Raw genomic sequence first — 17,832 nt, forward strand, 5'->3', positions numbered from 1 at the left:
ATGAGGAGAGGAGAAAACACGAAAAAGAAATCAGCAGGGGCCACACAGAATACATAGCAACCAATACATTAGCTAGCATCCAGCAGCTTCAAATACTTCATCTTCTTATCTGCTTTGTGACAACTCTGCCTTCTTATGGACTTGGCAATGAATAATGGTTATTCACTTAAAATGATATATATTCAGCCCAGAACAGTAACATTTTAATACTAGTCTACTGTGAATTTCATCGACTATAATATGGATTCAATGATTTGTTATTCTATCTCACAAAAATCTATCACATGGTTAAACAGCAATTTTTGACTATGAATTTTTTTTTTACTCTACACGAATAAAGGTATTTTCTGGTCTAAGAAGAAAAAATTTAAAAAAAAGTCTGCAGTCACTAAGAGTGACTGCAGACTCGAGACCATGTGTGTTGCAGACCAGGTCATGATTACCCTGTATTCTCCATGCGAGTGGGCGATCACGTGCTAACTTGGTGCTTTTGGCTTCTTTTAATAGAAGAGAATTGAGAGGTCCTGGATGAGACTAGTCAGCACGTGACCGCTAGTATGCAAATTGTATACATGTGGTCACATGACCACCCACTCACACGGAGAATAGAGGGGAATTGCAGTAGTGTGGGCGATCACAGTTATATTGTGTAACTTCAGATTTTTACACTTAGGCCAAGAAAACAAATTAAAAGTTAAAAAATAAATAAGAAATGAACAAAAGTAGGGAAATCCAGTTTTTATTGCAATAGCATTTGCTGATTTGTGCAGATTGACAGGATTGCTTCCTATGAATATAATGTACATGCATGTTACATTGAATTGTGGTGACTGCATGCACGTATTTCCCTGTTGATACCCAACGTAAACTTAAAAATTAAAAAATTATAAATGAAAAATGTCCAATAATATATTTACAGACTCTGGCGGTAAGAGCAAAAAACTAAAGGAAGACTAATCATGATAACCATATGTCTATATCAATTGGAAATAAATTTCTAATAAAATGCTCTGATAAAATCAAACATCTTGTAAACAACATTGAATTAATACCTATATACAATTTACAATCTTAGTAGGAAATAGACTTCTGGTTCTTCAGTATTGCATGACTCAGTCTGATATGTGAAACGATCTATGCAAAACTGGTCGTTATGTCTATAGGTTTGGGAAGAACATGCACCCTCTGGTATACCCCTGCCTTCTAAGCCCTCTCTGATAAAGTTACTAGAGTATCCTGCTATGTAAGAACCAGTGGAATGTCGGTTTACAGGTGGACAAGCTGTGGGTGGCTTGTTTCTTAGGACTACACCACTTGGAAATGGACTGTTCTGTTTTAGTTTACTGGCCTCCTGCTTTTCCTTGGCACGGTTAGCGATGTTTCTCACTCTACTTTGACTTCTAGAAGACAACTTCCGTGCTAGTGGTCTTGATTTGTCCAATTCATCCTCCTCGTAGTGTGGTTTACTACAATCTTCTTGATCGTAAGACACCAGTCTGCGTAACTGCTCAGTTAATGCATCTGTAGATTGATGTTTAGCTTTTACAAAATATGGTGTGTCCTCCGAATTGCCAGACAAAAGAAAGCCCCTATTTATCCGTTTGTATTTGCTGTCAAAATTACAAGATATGTCTTCTGAAGTCAGGTCTCCAAGGCTTTTTGACTTGCATGGACTAGGTTGGTTGGTTCCTTGAGTTGGACACATATTTGAACCTGCTTGTTTTGGAATGTGAGGAGTGTGCAAATTGCCTCTGTGGGCAATATATTTAGTGTCTTTCAGTGCATTGGAATTTTTCTGGTCTCTCCTTTGGTATATATGAGGGATTCCTAATGAATTAGAGACCTCCCCTCGTTCAACATTGGTATGTAGCATAGCATTTTGATATAATTTATCTAAACTGATAAAGTTGTTGAAATTGTTCTGGTAGGGTAGATGTGATGACCTGTGTCTAATGTTTTTCTCATGAAAGGTTTGAGAAACATCTTGCAGACCCTGAGATGCTTTCTGAAATTCAACTGGATCACCAGTAGAAGATTTGTTAGAAGGCCCTGAAGGTAGTCTATTGGTCAGGCAGTTTATATAATTGGTACTTGATGAACTCAAAAGATTGTCCATGCTGGCTGGACGGAAATTTATGGGTTTTGGTTTTATTTCAGGATAAATAACCTTTGCAGGCTTTGGCTTTATTTCGGGACGTGGTGGCTTGTATGGTGAAATGCTGGAGTCATCAACTAATCTGTCATTGATGTTGACTGTATTGGCATCCATCAGTGTGCTTCCACTCAGGTTTTCCTCTTGTATAATTGTGTACACTGAATATTCTGTTGTTCCTGGGCTAGAGAAAATTGTAGTATTATTTGCTGAGTGTATTAGTTGATCCACATGCTTTGGCACCGAAGAGTGCTTTTTTGGTGTTGAAATAGCAGGCGTGAATATTTCAGAATATCCAGAAATCTTTGCGTGACTATTTAAGCCATTTAAACTTGAGACACAAGTCAAGCTAGTTTGATCATCGGTGAATTCAAACCGTCTAATCAATGCCGATATCGAGCTGCCAAGGTCACTATCATTTAGAGAGGGAACCTCATTTATCATTTCAGATATGTCATTTTCCAAAATAACTGCAGTAGACTGTAAATTGTTTGCCTCTGTGCACACAGTAGTTGATAGCTCCGTGATGGACATCAAATCATTAACATTGAATCTGTCTTGAGACGCTGCAGATATTGGCTGGCAAAATGAATTTATTGATGTTTCTTGTTTGTAATCTTCAATGTTAAGACTTTTCTGTTTTATTTCTTCCTTTTCGTCCCCAGATTCACTGGTAAAAGTGTCATTAAACTCTTTAATATCATCATCGCATCCTTTACCATAGTCTAAGTGTAAACTTCGCCATTTCTTATGTACAACATGTCCATTGGCTGTGGCAGCAGCCGGGCATGGATGTTTGGGAAGACATGCAGGATTCTGGGTATATTCAAGCATTGGTTCTTTTGTAACTGGTCTGTTTTTCTTACTTTTCTCATTACCTGTGGGGGAAGGAGAAAGAAAAGAAAGTAATACACCATTCATATATAGAGTTGGCATTCATCGTAGAAGACAGATGTATGGGTCGTGTGACATGGTAAAATGCTGTGCGACATACAGTCAATATGGATCCAAGCTTTGTGCAGACAACTTCTGGTATGGAATGAAAAGACATGATCGCATCATTTGTGACCACTTGACATTGTCCATTGAATGGATTACATCCAGGCTGAGATGTAGCCATTTCTGGAAGTGATGGTAATGAAATACCACACTAAATACATTATTACCTTTAGTAGTTTCCTAATTAGATTTGTACTAGAAAACATAAAACAATTCTGTTAAAATGTGATATAAGCTTAACACAGTATGAATGCTATCAGAACAACCAGCTATGGCAAGAATGCAATGCATTGGTGAACGGATTCTCCAGGTTTGAAGGGTATTTCTTATTAGGTTTATGCACCTTAAGGTCCAAATAAAGTTGTGGCAAATATTCTGATTCTATCTTTGGGTCACATACAACTTATTGCAGTTTTTTTGCTAAACATTACTGTCCATTAGCTGCAGTGGGAGCAAAGTGCTCAAGACTTCTACGTGATGTTCCCAGCGGAGTCCAAACTATTTAAGAGATGATGTCCCTTTCTCACCGATTGCCGGGTTTCCCCCTTTGGCAGCCTTCTCCCTGTTAGATTCAATCAGTGAGGGAGGGTGTGAGTAGCCCACCACTCATAAATAGGAGAACTCCACACACAACTCCCGCCGCAGCGAATATAGAGTGATTGTCTGAAGAGTACTGCAAGAAAAAGCATAAGTGACCTAGCAAGCATATCAGGGTATATGCCACTGCATTATGCGGCCTTTAGACTGGGCAAAAGATTTCCTTTACTCTTCATTTTGTCAAATTAATTCTGTCACTATTATATGGATTAGAAAATTAGCGACTAGATTTACAACTATCTGATTCAAATTGTTTATACGCCTGATATAAAAGTAACAACAGTATGCTGAAATGGTTATACCAAAGTAGTGGGTCATCTCCTTCCATTAGGGTAGAACATATCTTACTGATCACTGGGGGTCCAACCACTGTAATCCCAAAACAAGGCTATGGAACCTGGGAACCAGGCTCTGAAGATTCTAGTCTTGAATGGATCAGAGGTCCACAAGCTTGGCCTCTGCGCCATCCACGGTCTTTTGGACTGCTGGAGAAAAAGCGCAGCATTATTTCCAGCAGTCACATTAAAAATAAATGGAATGGAATCCAGGCATGCGCACCTCTGCTCCATTCAAGACAGGGCTCTGCATAACCGGATTCCTGGGCTCTAGAGGTCTGATGACCAGCATTAAATAAATTATTCCTTACCCTGATCTCTAATCATGTATCTATATACTTTATTCAAAGCAGAGTGAGTTTTTTGGTGTTCACTCTAGCACCTGGGACACATGCCCCACTTGCCTCCCTATCTACAATGGGGAAAATAAGTATTTGATACACTGCTGATTTTGCACGTTTTTCCACCTACAAAGAAAGGAGAGGTCTGTAATTTTTAACGTACAGTACAGACCAAAAGTTTGGACACACCTTCTCATTTAAAGATTTTTCTGTATTATCATGACTATGAAAATTGTACATTCACACTGAAGGCATCAAAACTATGAATTAACACATGAGGAATTATATACTTAACAAAAAAGTGTGAAACAACTGAAAATAGGTCTTATATTCTAGGTTCTTAAAAGTAGCCACCTGTTGCTTTGATGACTGCTTTGCACACTCTTGGCATTCTCTTGATGAGCTTCAAGAGGTAGTCACCGGAAATGGTCTTCCAACAATCTTGAAGGCGTTCCCAGAGATGCTTAGCACTTGTTGGCCCTTTTGCCTTCACTCTGCGGTCCAGCTCACCCCAAACCATCTCGATTGGGTTCAGGTCTGGTGACTGTGGAGGCCAGGTCATCTGGCATAGCACCCCATCACTCGCCATTTATATTTCAACAGGACAATGACCCCAAACACACCAGCCTGGAGGTGTGTTTGGGGTCATTGTCCTGTTGAAAAATAAATGATGGTCCAACTAAACGCAAACTGGATGGAATAGCATGCTGCTGCAAGATGCTGTGGTAGCCATTCTGGTTCAGTATGCCTTCAATTTTGAATAAATCCCCAACAGTGTCACCAGCAAAGCACCCCCACACCATCACACCTCCTCCTCCATGCTTCACGGTGGGAACCAGGCATGTAGAGTCCACCCGTTCACCTTTTCTGCGTCGCACAAAGACACGGTGGTTGGAACCAAAGATCTCAAATTTGGACTCATCAGACCAAAGCACAGATTTCCACTGGTCTAATGTCCATTACTTGTGTTCTTTAGCCCAAACAAGTCTCTTCTGCTTGTTGCCTGTCCTTAGCAGTGGTTTACTAGCAGCTATTTTACCATGAAGGCCAGCTGCACAAAGTCTCCTCTTAACAGTTGTTGTAGAGATGTGACTTGTGCTAGAACTCTGTGTGGCATTGACCTGGTCTCTAATCTGAGTGGCTGTTAACCTGCGATTTCTGAGACTGGTGACTCGGATAAACTTATCCTCAGAAGCAGAGGTGACTCTTGGTCTTCCTTTCCTGGGGCGGTCCTCATGTGAGCCAGTTTCTTTGTAGCGCTTGATGGTTTTTGCAACTGCACTTGGGGACACTTTCAAAGTTTGCCCAATTTCTCGGACTGACTGTCCTTCATTTCTTAAAGTAATGATGGCCACTCGTTTTTCTTTACTTAGCTGCTTTTTTCTTGCCATAATACAAATTCTAGCAGTCTATTCAGTAGGACTATCAGCTGTGTATCCACCTGACTTCTGCACAACACAACTGATGGTCCCAACCCCATTTATAAGGCAAGAAATCCCACTTGTTAAACCTGACAGGGCACACCTGTGAAGTGAAAACCATTTCTGGTGACTACCTCTTGAAGCTCATCAAGAGAATGCCAAGAGTGCGCAAAGCAGTCATCAAAGCAAAAGGTGGCTACTTTGAAGAACCAAGAATATAAGACATATTTTCAGTTGTTTCACACTTTTTTGTTAAGTATATAATTCCACATGTGTTAATTCATAGTTTTGATGCCTTCAGTGTGAATGTACAAAGTCATGAAAATACAGAAAAATCTTTAAATGAGAAGGTGTGTCTAAACCTTTGGTCTGTACTGTACGTACACTTCAACTGTGAGAGACAGTCTAAAAAACAGAAAATCACATTATATGGTTTTTAAATCATTAAATTGCTTTTTATTGCATGAAATAAGTACTTGATCACCTGTTTTAACTCGTTACCTGTCTAAAAGACACCTGTCCACACAATCAATCAATCACATGCCAACCACTCCACCATGGCCAAGACCAAAGAGTTGTCTAAGGACACCAGGGACAAAATTGTAGACCTGCACAAGGCTGGGATAGGCTACAGGACAATAGGCAAGCAACTTGGTGAGAAGGCAACAACTGTTGGCGCAATTATTAGAAAATGGAAGAATGACTGTTAATCTTCCTTGTTCGGGGGTTCCATGCAAGATTTCGCCTCGTGAGGTAAAGATGATTCTGAGAAAGGTCAGGAATCAGCCCAGAACTGCACGTGAGGACCTGGTCAATGACCTGAAGAGAGCTGGGACCACAGTCTCAAACATTACCATTAGTAACACACTACACCGTCATGGATTAAAATCCTGCAGGGCAAGCATGGTCCTCCTGCTAAAGCCAGCACATATCCAGGCCCGATTGAAGTTTGCCAATGATCATCCGCATGATACAGAGAAGGCATGGGAGAAGGTCATGTGGTCAGATGATACCAAAAAGTTCTATTTTGGTCTTAACTTCACTTGCTGTGTTTGGAGGAAAAAGAAGGATGAGTACAACCCCAAGAACACCGTCCCAACCGTGAAGCATGGTCGAGGAAACCTCATACTTTGGGGTGCTTTTCTGCAAAGGGGACAGGATGACTGCACCCTATTGAAGGGAGGATGGATGGGGTCATGTATCATGAAATTGTGGCCAACAATCTCCTTCCCTCAGTAAAAGCATTGAAGATGGGTCGTGGCTGGGTTTTCCAGCATGACAATGACCCGCAACACACAGCCAGGGTAACTAAGGAGTGGCTCCATAAGAAGCATTTCAAGGTCCTGGAATGGCCTAGCCAGTCTCCAGGCCTGAACCCAATAGAAAATCTTTGGAGGTAGCTGAAACTCAATGTTGCCCAGTGACAGCCCCGAAACCTGAAAGATCTGGAGAAGATCTGTATCTGAATGGAAGAGTGGGCCAAAATCCCTGCTGTAGTGGGTGCAAACGGTCAAAAACTACAGGAAACGTCTGACCTCTGTAATTGCAAACAGAGGTTTCTGTTTTGCTATTGTATCAAATACTTATTTCGTGCAATAAAATGGAAATTAGTTATATAAAAATCATACAATGTGATTTTCTGTTTTTTTTTTGTTTGCTTGTTTTTAAGATTCGGTCTCACAGCTGAAGTGTACCTACGCTAAAAGTTACAGACCTCTCCATTGTTTGTAGGTGGGAAAACTTGCAAAATCAGAAGTGTATCAAATACTTATTTTCCCCACTGTATATATGCATTTGATCAGTAATTAAATCATAGAAAATACAGGTGTTTGTGTTATCCACAATAGCAAATATATAATTTAAAACAAGACCATTCTGACCAAGTCACAGAGTGTTACCATATCCATTTCAACAATCCTGTTGCCCATGCATATTCAAGCAAACAAATGCAATAAATAAAATAATTTGGTTAAAGTTCAGACTCTTCCCTGTAGAGTTTGATTAAGGTTATGCATTCGCAACCCCACTCTTCTTTAACCAAAGTTACAAAAACTGAAGAAAGAAAAGAAAATATTGCCTGCACATAGTTCATGCCATCATCCACCCTTCATACTACATAAAAGCAAAGAAACACTAACCATGTCATATAATTTGGTATGTTTAAGAAACTATTACCTATTTCATTTAATTTGGTATCTTTAGAAGACTCTGATGTTGAAGGTTCAAAGGCCCCAAGAAGAAACTTGTCCACTGGCATTGAAACAGGTCTGGCCTGTAGACTTCTGGAAGTTCTCCTCATTACAACATCCTTCTCCTTAGTACCAGACACCTCACATGGAAAGTCTTTGCTCTCTGTTGACTCTTGAAAGACCATCTTAGTCTTCTTTCTGCCTTTGGCAGGTGCACTGGCGGTGCGCCTCAAAATTCGTTCTCCGATTGATCGCTTCCGTATATGACCATTACTCTCCACCGAACCACGCTTTGTACTTCTATTGAAAAGCCCTTTAAGGCCAATAAATTGTCTGTTCTAAAAATATAGAAAAAAAAAGAAACGCCTTATAGATGTCTTAAAACTGAACTAATACAGGAATAAGGATGACCACCACAGATGGAATTATCTGCTAATTACAAGCCTGACAAACACATGCATGTATGACCAGTAATACACCATGAAAAGTAAAACCATCTTTGCATGAAAACGTATGAATTCTATGCATACGATAAGTACAGTATGCATAATGTTGTCACAAGCACACTCTTCTGGACTGGGGAATGATGTTTAACCATACATTACTTTGCCATGCGACAGGTAATTGGCACCAAGTACTTATGGTGGGTCTACCTTTGTGGCTCCTAGAAAGTGCAATATAGTATAACTGGGGTTGAGGATTAAAGGACTCCACTGAAATGGAAAGAAAAATACAAATTGGAGCAGCTGTAATAAACGGTATGTGAGCAGGCATATAATTTATGCATCAATGAAAGGAAATCCGTAGCTGAACGGATTTAAAATTTCTCTGAAAAAAAAACTTACATTACATCTCAGCTAGGAAGTTACATTCATTACTGAAGGACGGCTAATAACATGGAAAACACCAATATTAAAACTCTAACCACCAGTTAATTAACAAAATATCTGTGCAGCATGCAGTAAAGCTGGCCGGCATCTCTATATTAAGAGCCTTTCATTAGCCGGAGTGAAATGCGATCTCACTCAGACTTGTTACAGTGAAGTTTCTACATGACTGTCCTGGAATATTTTATAATTGCAGTCTATCAAGTCTGCCAGACGAAAGAGATTTATGCAGAATGCAAGACTTCACTGACCCGGCACAGCCTAGAAGTGCATATTGGAAATAAAACTGCTTACCTTCCCATATATCTCATTTATTGTGACATGGACAAATATGGAGGCTTCCGTGAGTCCTTCCAAATAAACATGTCGGTATCCTGGCAGATGAGTCCAAAGAAAATAATGTCACCCAATGGACAACTCAACAACTGTCACAATGACAATCCACAAGATTGGCAGGGGACTTCCTATGAATGTCAAGTTCGGCATTTTCACATTATCCAGCAATACCATTTCAGTGGTTTGATCTGATATTTTTTACCTTTGGTTACAGTTGAAATATATACAATTCAGTCCAATTAAAGGGGTTCTACATGACCACCATATGAATGACATATCTTAAGGTCATCAAGTATTGCTGTGAAGTATCAGGCTGTCATTAAAGGATACCCGTCACCAGGTTTTTCCCAGCTGAAGTAGGGTTAGCATCTGTACACCCTCATATACATGTGCACTGCAATACTTTGCTCAGCCCTCACCGGGGCAGAGAGAAGACTGCCTTCCCAGGTGCGCGATGGAGAATACTGTGTGGATGACGTAGGACACATCATCCACATGAAGCAGGGAAGCCGCATCAAGACCTGAGATACCCATTGGACTGGGCGTCTCAGGTGGCGCATGCACAGATTGAGATCTCGGCTCTGGAGATCATGGCTCACGAGATCTCAATCTGTGCAAGCGCCACCTTCGGCGGCCATTTTACCGAAGTCCACCACAGTGAAAACAATGGGAAGTGCGGGGACTCCGCCGTTATTTTCTGAAAGCCCCAGGATCGCCGCAGCCTCGCACTGCTGAACACCAGTCCTCCCAGCCCAGGGCCCGCATCATCGCCCCACTCCTGCCACCACGCCAGTTTCCTGCAGCAGCAACCCTGCCTTCGGAAACCCTGCTCCACCACAGCGGCCCACTTTCCCCCGGTAAACTACCGTGAAATCGGACTTTAAGACGCACCACTATTTTATTTTAAAACATTTTTTCCCATTTTTCTACCCAAAATTTAGGGTGTGTCTTATGGTCCGGTGCATCTTATAATCCACAAAATATGGTATATACAGCATTCTAGAATGCTGTATATGAGGGCTTACACAGTGTGTTATGAGTTAACCCATAATCCAGAAGAATAGAGAATACTTATATTGAAAAAAAAACAAAAAAAACGTTTCAATACTGAATAATCGTTGATCATACCGGGCATTAAACTGCTGAAGGCCACTGTCCTCTGTCCAACAAAATCCCGTCCAATTGGATCATGGTCCCATACTAAAAACCTGACCAGGGCTATTTCGGGCATGTGAACAGTAAAAGTAAGGGTCTCCTCCCAGACTGGATTGAAACCTGAAATATAAAAAGACAAATATTACTTACGGAGATAGATAGCAATAATCTTGTTGATAAACACAACATGTACAACGTTAGTCCTAATAAATTGGGCCCCATAGGTCTAAAATAGTGGCCATTGTGAAAATTGCAATATTACTAATTTGGCTTTTAATAAAATCATAATAAAAAAAAGAACATTGCAAAATAATCTTTAGAAAAAGACATAACACTAAAAACAAAATGTAAACAATAGGCAATTCTATGACGTCTCCTCTTACACGTTTGCCGTGTCGTATGATATCATATTACAGAAAATCATGTTCAGACATTTTTTTCAATAGGTAAAGACAACTGGAACTCATAATCGTTAACACGGCCACGGCACCAGCACGGCCACGGCACCAGCACGGCCACGGCACCAGCACGGGCACGGCATTGCTCCATTCAAATTCTGCAGGAGTTAAAATAGCGCTATTGCTGGTCCATTCAAACTATTCTTTTTTGTAGCCGTGCAGCAATGGGGGATGTCGTACTCCCTCCGATGTAACACTCATCTCCTTCATACTAACCATCTTTACTAGTGCCTTGTATTGCTACACAGCACAGCTGTAATGTGGGCAGTATGGGAGGGTATCCAACTATAATTGAAAGATATTCCAGTCTACTAAATGGCAAAACTGCCAAGTTGTGCAGTGCGACCTATATCCGTGCTCTTGCAGTGAAGATTTACTGGGGCTATAAGTAGCTGTCATTTCTGGAAAACATAAGGATGAAATAAAGGAAAAGCTACACAACAGGTTGGCTGAAGGGCTTGTGAATACAGGCGTTTTCCAATCTTAGAATTAAGGGCTTATTCACTCATTGTATTTTTACTGCAGTTTTTTTCCCACACACTCAAGGGTAAAAAATGTTGCATTTTACAGTACCAGTAAAATGAAAGATTTCTTAAATCTCATGCACATGTTGCTTATTTTTTCTTTACAAATTTGAAGCATCAAAGTGTTTTTTCCAATCCGCAGCATGTGAATTCTTTCAGCGTTTCTACAGTGTTTTTCATCCAAATGAAAGGAGAAAAAGGCAAGTAAAAACACATCAAAACGCATTGAAAAAAACTAATCAAAAACATGCATTTTTGTACAGTGTTTTTCCTGCCTACACTCTGGATTTTGCAGCATAAAAATTTGCTGAAAATATTAATGCGTGCAGATACCCTAAGGGGTAAGCGCACATGATAACTAATTGCTGCAGACATTTCTACATCAAAAATGTGTCTCTTGGCAATAACAAAGCTGAATAAAAAATGTGTGTTTTTGCGAAAAATAGCAGCAAAAAATGCTGAATGAATTGACATGGTGCAGATTTAAAAAAAAACACCTTGATGGCTCAAATCCGTAAGGAAAAAAATAAGCAGCTTGTGCATGAGATTTCAGAAATTTCATTCATTTTTTTTCAGCAAAATGAGCAGATTTTTGCAGACAGATGAGCCCATGGCTGGATCAGTAACGGGCACAGACCTCCACTTTAACTCAGACACCAGCAAGGTGGCGGTGGGGTACTGCTAAGGGCTGGTATTATTAAAGATGAGCTAGATGGACCTTTTTCGGTTGAAGTTGGACCCCAAATCAACTCCCAAACCTACTGCCAATTTTTAGAAGACACTTTCTTCAAGCAGTGGTACAGGAAAAAGTCTGCATCTTTCAAGAAAGCAACGATTTTATACAGGACAATGCTCCATTGCATGCATCACAGTCTCCACTGCTTGGCTGCCAGTAAAGGCCTTAAAGATGAAAGAATAATGACATGGCCCCTTCCTCACCGGATCTAAACTCTACTGAAAACTTTTGGGCCATTCTTAAATGGGAGATTTAAGGTGACGGAAAACAGTACACCTCTCTGACCAGTGTCTGGGAGGCTGTGGTTGGTGCTGCCCAAAAAGTTGATAGTCAACAGATTAATAAACTGATACGACTCCATGGATGGGAGGCTAATAGACGTTATTGAAAAGAGGGGTAGCTATATTGGTTACGGATATATTTTTTTTTTACCTTTCAGAAATGTATTTTTGTACATTTTGAGTTCTTTGGTTATTCTCACATTACAAGATAAAATAAACAAGTGAGATGAAAAAAAATTACATTTGTAATTTAAATGCATAATAATTCTGCACACTAATAGTTGCCTAATAATTAGACGTCAGAATGCCATACACGCCTTTTCAGAGCAATTGAGGGATATGCAATACTTTCGATTTGTCGTAAATTTGTTTGTAAACATTTGGCAAAACTGGTGAATTTGAATTTTAAAAGATTCACTCATTTCTCAGAGGCAAACTATAACAAACTGTTTTCTAATTGGATTTTAATGATACATGACAATATTAACAATGGGCAGAGGGACAGGGAACTGGCAGGGAGACAGCACAGATTTAATTTTCACGTATAAATAATTTTTTATTGTAAGGGGTAAATTAACAAAATCTGAGAACAGAATTATTCAGCTTCTGTCAGGATTTGGTAGAAGAATTGGCTCATGAGTCTCAGGATGACCAGGTCAGAAGTACAACAAATATACTGATGTTCTGCGCACTGCCAAGATGCTATCCCCTTGTATCTCATGTCAGAGGAACATATATATTATAAACGAAATTACATTTTAGTTTCTCTGCTTAGCAAACGGAGATACCTCTCCTTTCCACCAACATTGGTTGACTCACTGTTCAAGATGGCAGGAGTATTCAGGTGCCCATTCCTCAAGTTTAGGAGCTCCAAATGCTATCTCTGTACGCCTCATTAAAGCTCCACCAGAAAGGTCATATTAAAATACATGTGAACGTTGTTACAAAATCCCATACTCATTTTGTTTATTTTCGTGCTGCGGATATGAGGGTACAATGTCTATTATTTTGTGGATTTGGAAAGGATTATTTTACTGTGGTGGATTTTTTTCCACTCTGGATTCTGCTGCAAACTCCAAATCCAAACCATTCTGCATTTCAAAGAATGAAATCTACGTCAAATCCACAGCAATTTACTTATGTAAAACATGCATGTTTTGCAGTGGATTCACAGGGAATTGGCTGCAAAATCTGCATTTATGTGAAGGAAGTAATTATTTTTCAAATTACTGAAATACCAGTAACCATACCGTAAAACTAAATCATGATAAATTTAAAATAATGTATATTCCTCAAAAAAATATAACAACCCTGTAATGATAATACAGCAAAGAAAAAAAATACAAACTATTATTTACCCAAAGTACTCAATACAAGAATTTATGTCTGTTACTAAAAACATCTATTACTGACCATTATCATCAACCACACGGGTTTGTTCTTTGCAGCAATCCACTGATAGACCAATAATTTCCACTTCCACAAATGGGTCAATGATCTGTGTAATCAAAACATAAGATACATAGATTCAAAGTAGTTTGTGTCACTTCCCACAATTTATTATTAACTTAATTAACATCTCATCATAAAGCCTTGCTAAAAAATATTGTCACATTAAGTCTTGGTGTAGTAAGTAAACCATTTTCCTATTCGTCAGTTACCCGAGTTAGTGGGTAGAGGCAATCTTCTATGACATCTTCTATACATAGTACACAGAGAAAAGGAGATCCCGCTCTCTTGTCTTTTTAGAACAATCTCAGAAGCTGCAGCACCATGGAGGACATTCTACAGCAGTACTGTGCTGTGTAGCTGTAAATCCAGCTCTGGGATCAAATTAAATACTAACTAGAAAGCAGCTGCAGCATCTCTGTGTTTCAGTCTACCTGTTTTAGCTCTCCATCTCCTTCCACCGTCTCCTTCCTCCTCTTTTCTTAGGCAGCAAATGTAATCTCATCTCTAAGTGAGGTGAAATCCTGTTTTTGCTGAAGATTTGAGCAGTGAATTGAGAGTTTATTAACAGTGCCAGAAGCAGGAGGAAGAGAAGAGGAGTGGGGATTTTTCTCGAATAAGATAAAGTACATTATAAAGTTTCTTAATTATTTTCAACTATTGTTTTATAAAAAAGTAAGCAACGAATACTCTTCACATATGGCCTAGTTCCTATTGTGGCACCATGTCCCTCAGTCATACAAGAGTATTTGCTAGTCAGCAATTTGGGCACATATTACAACTCAATAAGCCATGCACAAAACAGTTTTTACAACACCCATAGAATTTTATCAGGCCCTACTGTACTTTCATGTGCTCACAATTTCATATGTGCATTTTTTTTTTCTACTGGACTATGAAATGCTCTATGGGATGTTGTATTACGGTGCACCATATGGCGGTCTGCATGAAGCCTCAGACTCACTGGACATCACAGGTCATTAAGTGTTATTACAAAGAAGATTAGCCTGGTGACAAATTCATTTTATATGTATGTAGATCTTTAGATTTATCGAATGCTGACATTATAAATAATATATTTAAGATTATTCTCATATAAATACTTAACGGTCAATCTACAAAAAAAGACGGTAATCAGAAATACCTGGGTATATATTGCTTACCTCTCCTCTGTCACCAAGCATGGAGTCTGGAGGTTTTGGTAGCTGTTGACCACTGATAACTTTTAGGATAAGCTGCTTTTTAGGGCTAGCTGGTAGAGGGTCACCAGAGAATGGATTAAACACTCCTATAGAAAGAGAAAACTCTGATATTTCACCAAAACGTTTTGCAAAATTGCTAATCTGATTTATTTTTAAGCAAAAGTGTGATATTTGGGTAAATATAATTTGGCAATTATATATCCATGATTCCTCCGAGAATTCTCAAACGGTATGAGGATATCCTTACGTAATCACGAAAACCATTTAACAGTACCATTATTGTAAGCAGCCTAGATTATGGAGTGCATGTGTTATATCTGCTCTTTCTCTGCCTAGTTCTTCTATGGGTTATGTGAAATAACGTCATTACATCCTGATAACAGCAGATACTACATGACTGGTCACCTTCTGCTATGGTAACTGTATTCTTAGCTGTACATCTTTGAAGATGGAAACTCCTCCTTATGGTTGTATCTCTCAGAGCCAGATGGAATTTTCTGCCATCTGGGAATATGTCAAGACTCCTGAAGACAAAGGCACGTAAACCTGACACTCATAAATCCACAGGCATGTCCACTGAGAGTTTCTTCCAGCAGCTACTTGTACAAAGCTTCTGTAAATGTGAATCTTCACAACATCATGACATTTTTCCATTTCCAAACTTGTCAATCAGCCTTTATATAGAATAGGCTAACAGTTCTTACTACTTTTTAGCTTGAGCTGAGAGCACTTAGTGTAAAGCTGGCCCTATACGCGAAATCACTGTAGGCCAAACATTAATTCAGCAGACAATTATTGCTTCTTATTTCTTCATACATGTAAGCGTTCACTTGAACGTTCTTATGTTTTTAATGGGGAGATAGGAGAAAGACGCTGCCAGAGGTGTCTCATCTCTCCAGAAAATGAAAGGATCAGGCACTGATATTCCAACAGCCAGAGCCTTCTCTCAATGCCTTCATCTTTTGGGGGAGGGTAGGGATGCCCCTCATTTAACAGAAGATGTTTGGCAGGTACTAACAAAATCAGTGAGCTTGCCCAGCTTTCATCCAATGTGTACGGGGGCCTTAAGATGAGCAATCATCTTTATATTATGAAAATTTAATGACCGATAAGCTCTATATTAGAGAGCAAGAGGAAGATATATATTTAATTATATAATATATAATTAATAAGTAATAAAAAAGCTCATCTCCTCCTCTATATGAACATACATAAGGCTCACAATTTATTACCTAGTTTTCAGGTGCATTTTCTGATGAATTGCTGAAACGCAGGCATGATTTCTACACTAATAATTCCAAAGAATAAAATACACAATGATATATAGATCTACTATAATCTACTCAATATTATTTTTAATATTATTTTAAGACTGCCCAAAAAAAGATTACGCGTCAATGCCGTCAATAATTACATAGAATAACAAATGGCACCGGTTATGGTTTTATTTCAGTCACCTTTCCTCAATATGAGGCCATCATATATATCCGTACCAGATCATTTTTTCTTTTATTAGTTAAATGCAGCTCTAAACATACAGCTAACTGTAATAAGTGGCATGTAAAAAGCATCATAATTGACATTTGGCATTCATTCTGCCAGTAAATCGAATTATCTGTGCAGCCAGCATTGGTGGCGACACGCTGTCATCTCATGCTGTCAGGTGCCGTGTTTCAGCACCATGTGATTCACAGGTCAGCCCTATTAAATACAATAGCATGAGCAGAGAGGAAAGCCACAGGTAAAGAAAACCGAGCACACCCAGAGTTATTGAGAAAGTATGGAATACATTTTATTAAACAATAATTCACTAGAGCAACAAAAGCACACAAAAAGTGATTAAAAACATTTAAAACATACACTTATATGCAAGCGTAGAATCATCCCACGCATGTATCAGCAGGATAGAAAACACCAAGAAATAGACAATAGTATCAAATGCAATATAGATTAAAGGGTGATGCTGACCCCAAGGATAGCAATAAACAGCCGAATGTGCAGGTGACTGACAATATAATGCATATGGAAATCGTACTCAAAGCTTAAAGCACAAATAGAAAATGAAGCACAAACAATGATGTACAATCATAATAGAAGGGTCAGCAAAAATTACCTGTTGAGGTCGCCCAACGCGTGGTGCTGCCTACTGGCAGCTTCGTCAGGGGTAATCCACAAGTGTGGCATGTTGTCCATTTAGGCTGGGTGCCCACGTAGCGTTTTTCAAGCGTTTATGCTGCGGAATTTCCGCAGCATAAACGCTTGTGAAACGCTAGGTATCCCGCACCCCATGGTCCCCAAGGGGATTCTGCATGTTCTATGCACACGCTGCGGATTTTTCTGCAGCGTTTATGCTGCGTACAAAAATCCGCAACATGTCATTTAATTTTGCGGTAGCGCAGCGGAACTCCCGCCATTGACTTGCATTGAAACGCATAGAAACCGCGACTGTACATTTCTACAAGCGGCTTCTATGCGTTTCTATGTGCGGATGGTACCCAGTTCTGGAGGAGAGGAGACTCTCCTCCAGACCTGGGTACCATTGTACCTGTAAAAAAAGAATAAAATAACAAATAAAGTTATATTCACCTGTCCGGCGTCTTCTCTCTGAATGCCGGCATCGCTTGACGATGACCGCAGGCCCTTCACCGCTTTGTCTCGCGATATGCCGGCAGGCAGGAACCAGACAGGAACGAGCGCTGCAGCACAAGCCGGGACATCGGGGATGAGTATAGCTTTATTTGTTTTAATTTTTACGGTTCACACTGTATAA

General features: G+C 39.6%; 1 protein-coding gene across 7 annotated transcripts in view; it reads right to left on the bottom strand.

Moving 5' to 3' along the window:
• Window positions 1-723: 723 nt before the first annotated feature.
• The window catches only part of PLCH1 (phospholipase C eta 1), a 367,659-nt gene continuing 350,550 nt past the window's right edge, over window positions 724-17,832 (bottom strand). For 4 of the 7 annotated variants that reach the window (XM_073674758.1, XM_073674759.1, XM_073674757.1 and 1 more), the window contains 7 exons: window positions 15,024-15,148; window positions 13,825-13,909; window positions 10,386-10,532; window positions 9,216-9,295; window positions 8,688-8,747; window positions 8,021-8,372; window positions 724-3,030 (listed from right to left, as the gene is read on the bottom strand). In XM_073674758.1, coding sequence (XP_073530859.1) covers window positions 1,064-3,030; window positions 8,021-8,372; window positions 8,688-8,747; window positions 9,216-9,295; window positions 10,386-10,532; window positions 13,825-13,909; window positions 15,024-15,148 — 2,816 coding nt within the window. In that variant the 3' untranslated portion in view covers window positions 724-1,063. Of the gene's footprint in view, window positions 3,031-3,318; window positions 3,347-8,020; window positions 8,373-8,687; window positions 8,748-9,215; window positions 9,296-10,385; window positions 10,533-13,824; window positions 13,910-15,023; window positions 15,149-17,832 lie in introns of all 7 variants that reach the window. The other 3 variants (XM_073674762.1, XM_073674760.1, XM_073674763.1) reach the window with 2 other exon arrangements.

This window comes from Phyllobates terribilis, unplaced genomic scaffold (genome assembly GCF_046119375.1).
Source record: "Phyllobates terribilis strain yellow unplaced genomic scaffold, ASM4611937v1 Scaffold_3__8_contigs__length_932513732, whole genome shotgun sequence".
Taxonomy (NCBI): Eukaryota; Metazoa; Chordata; class Amphibia; order Anura; family Dendrobatidae; genus Phyllobates; species Phyllobates terribilis.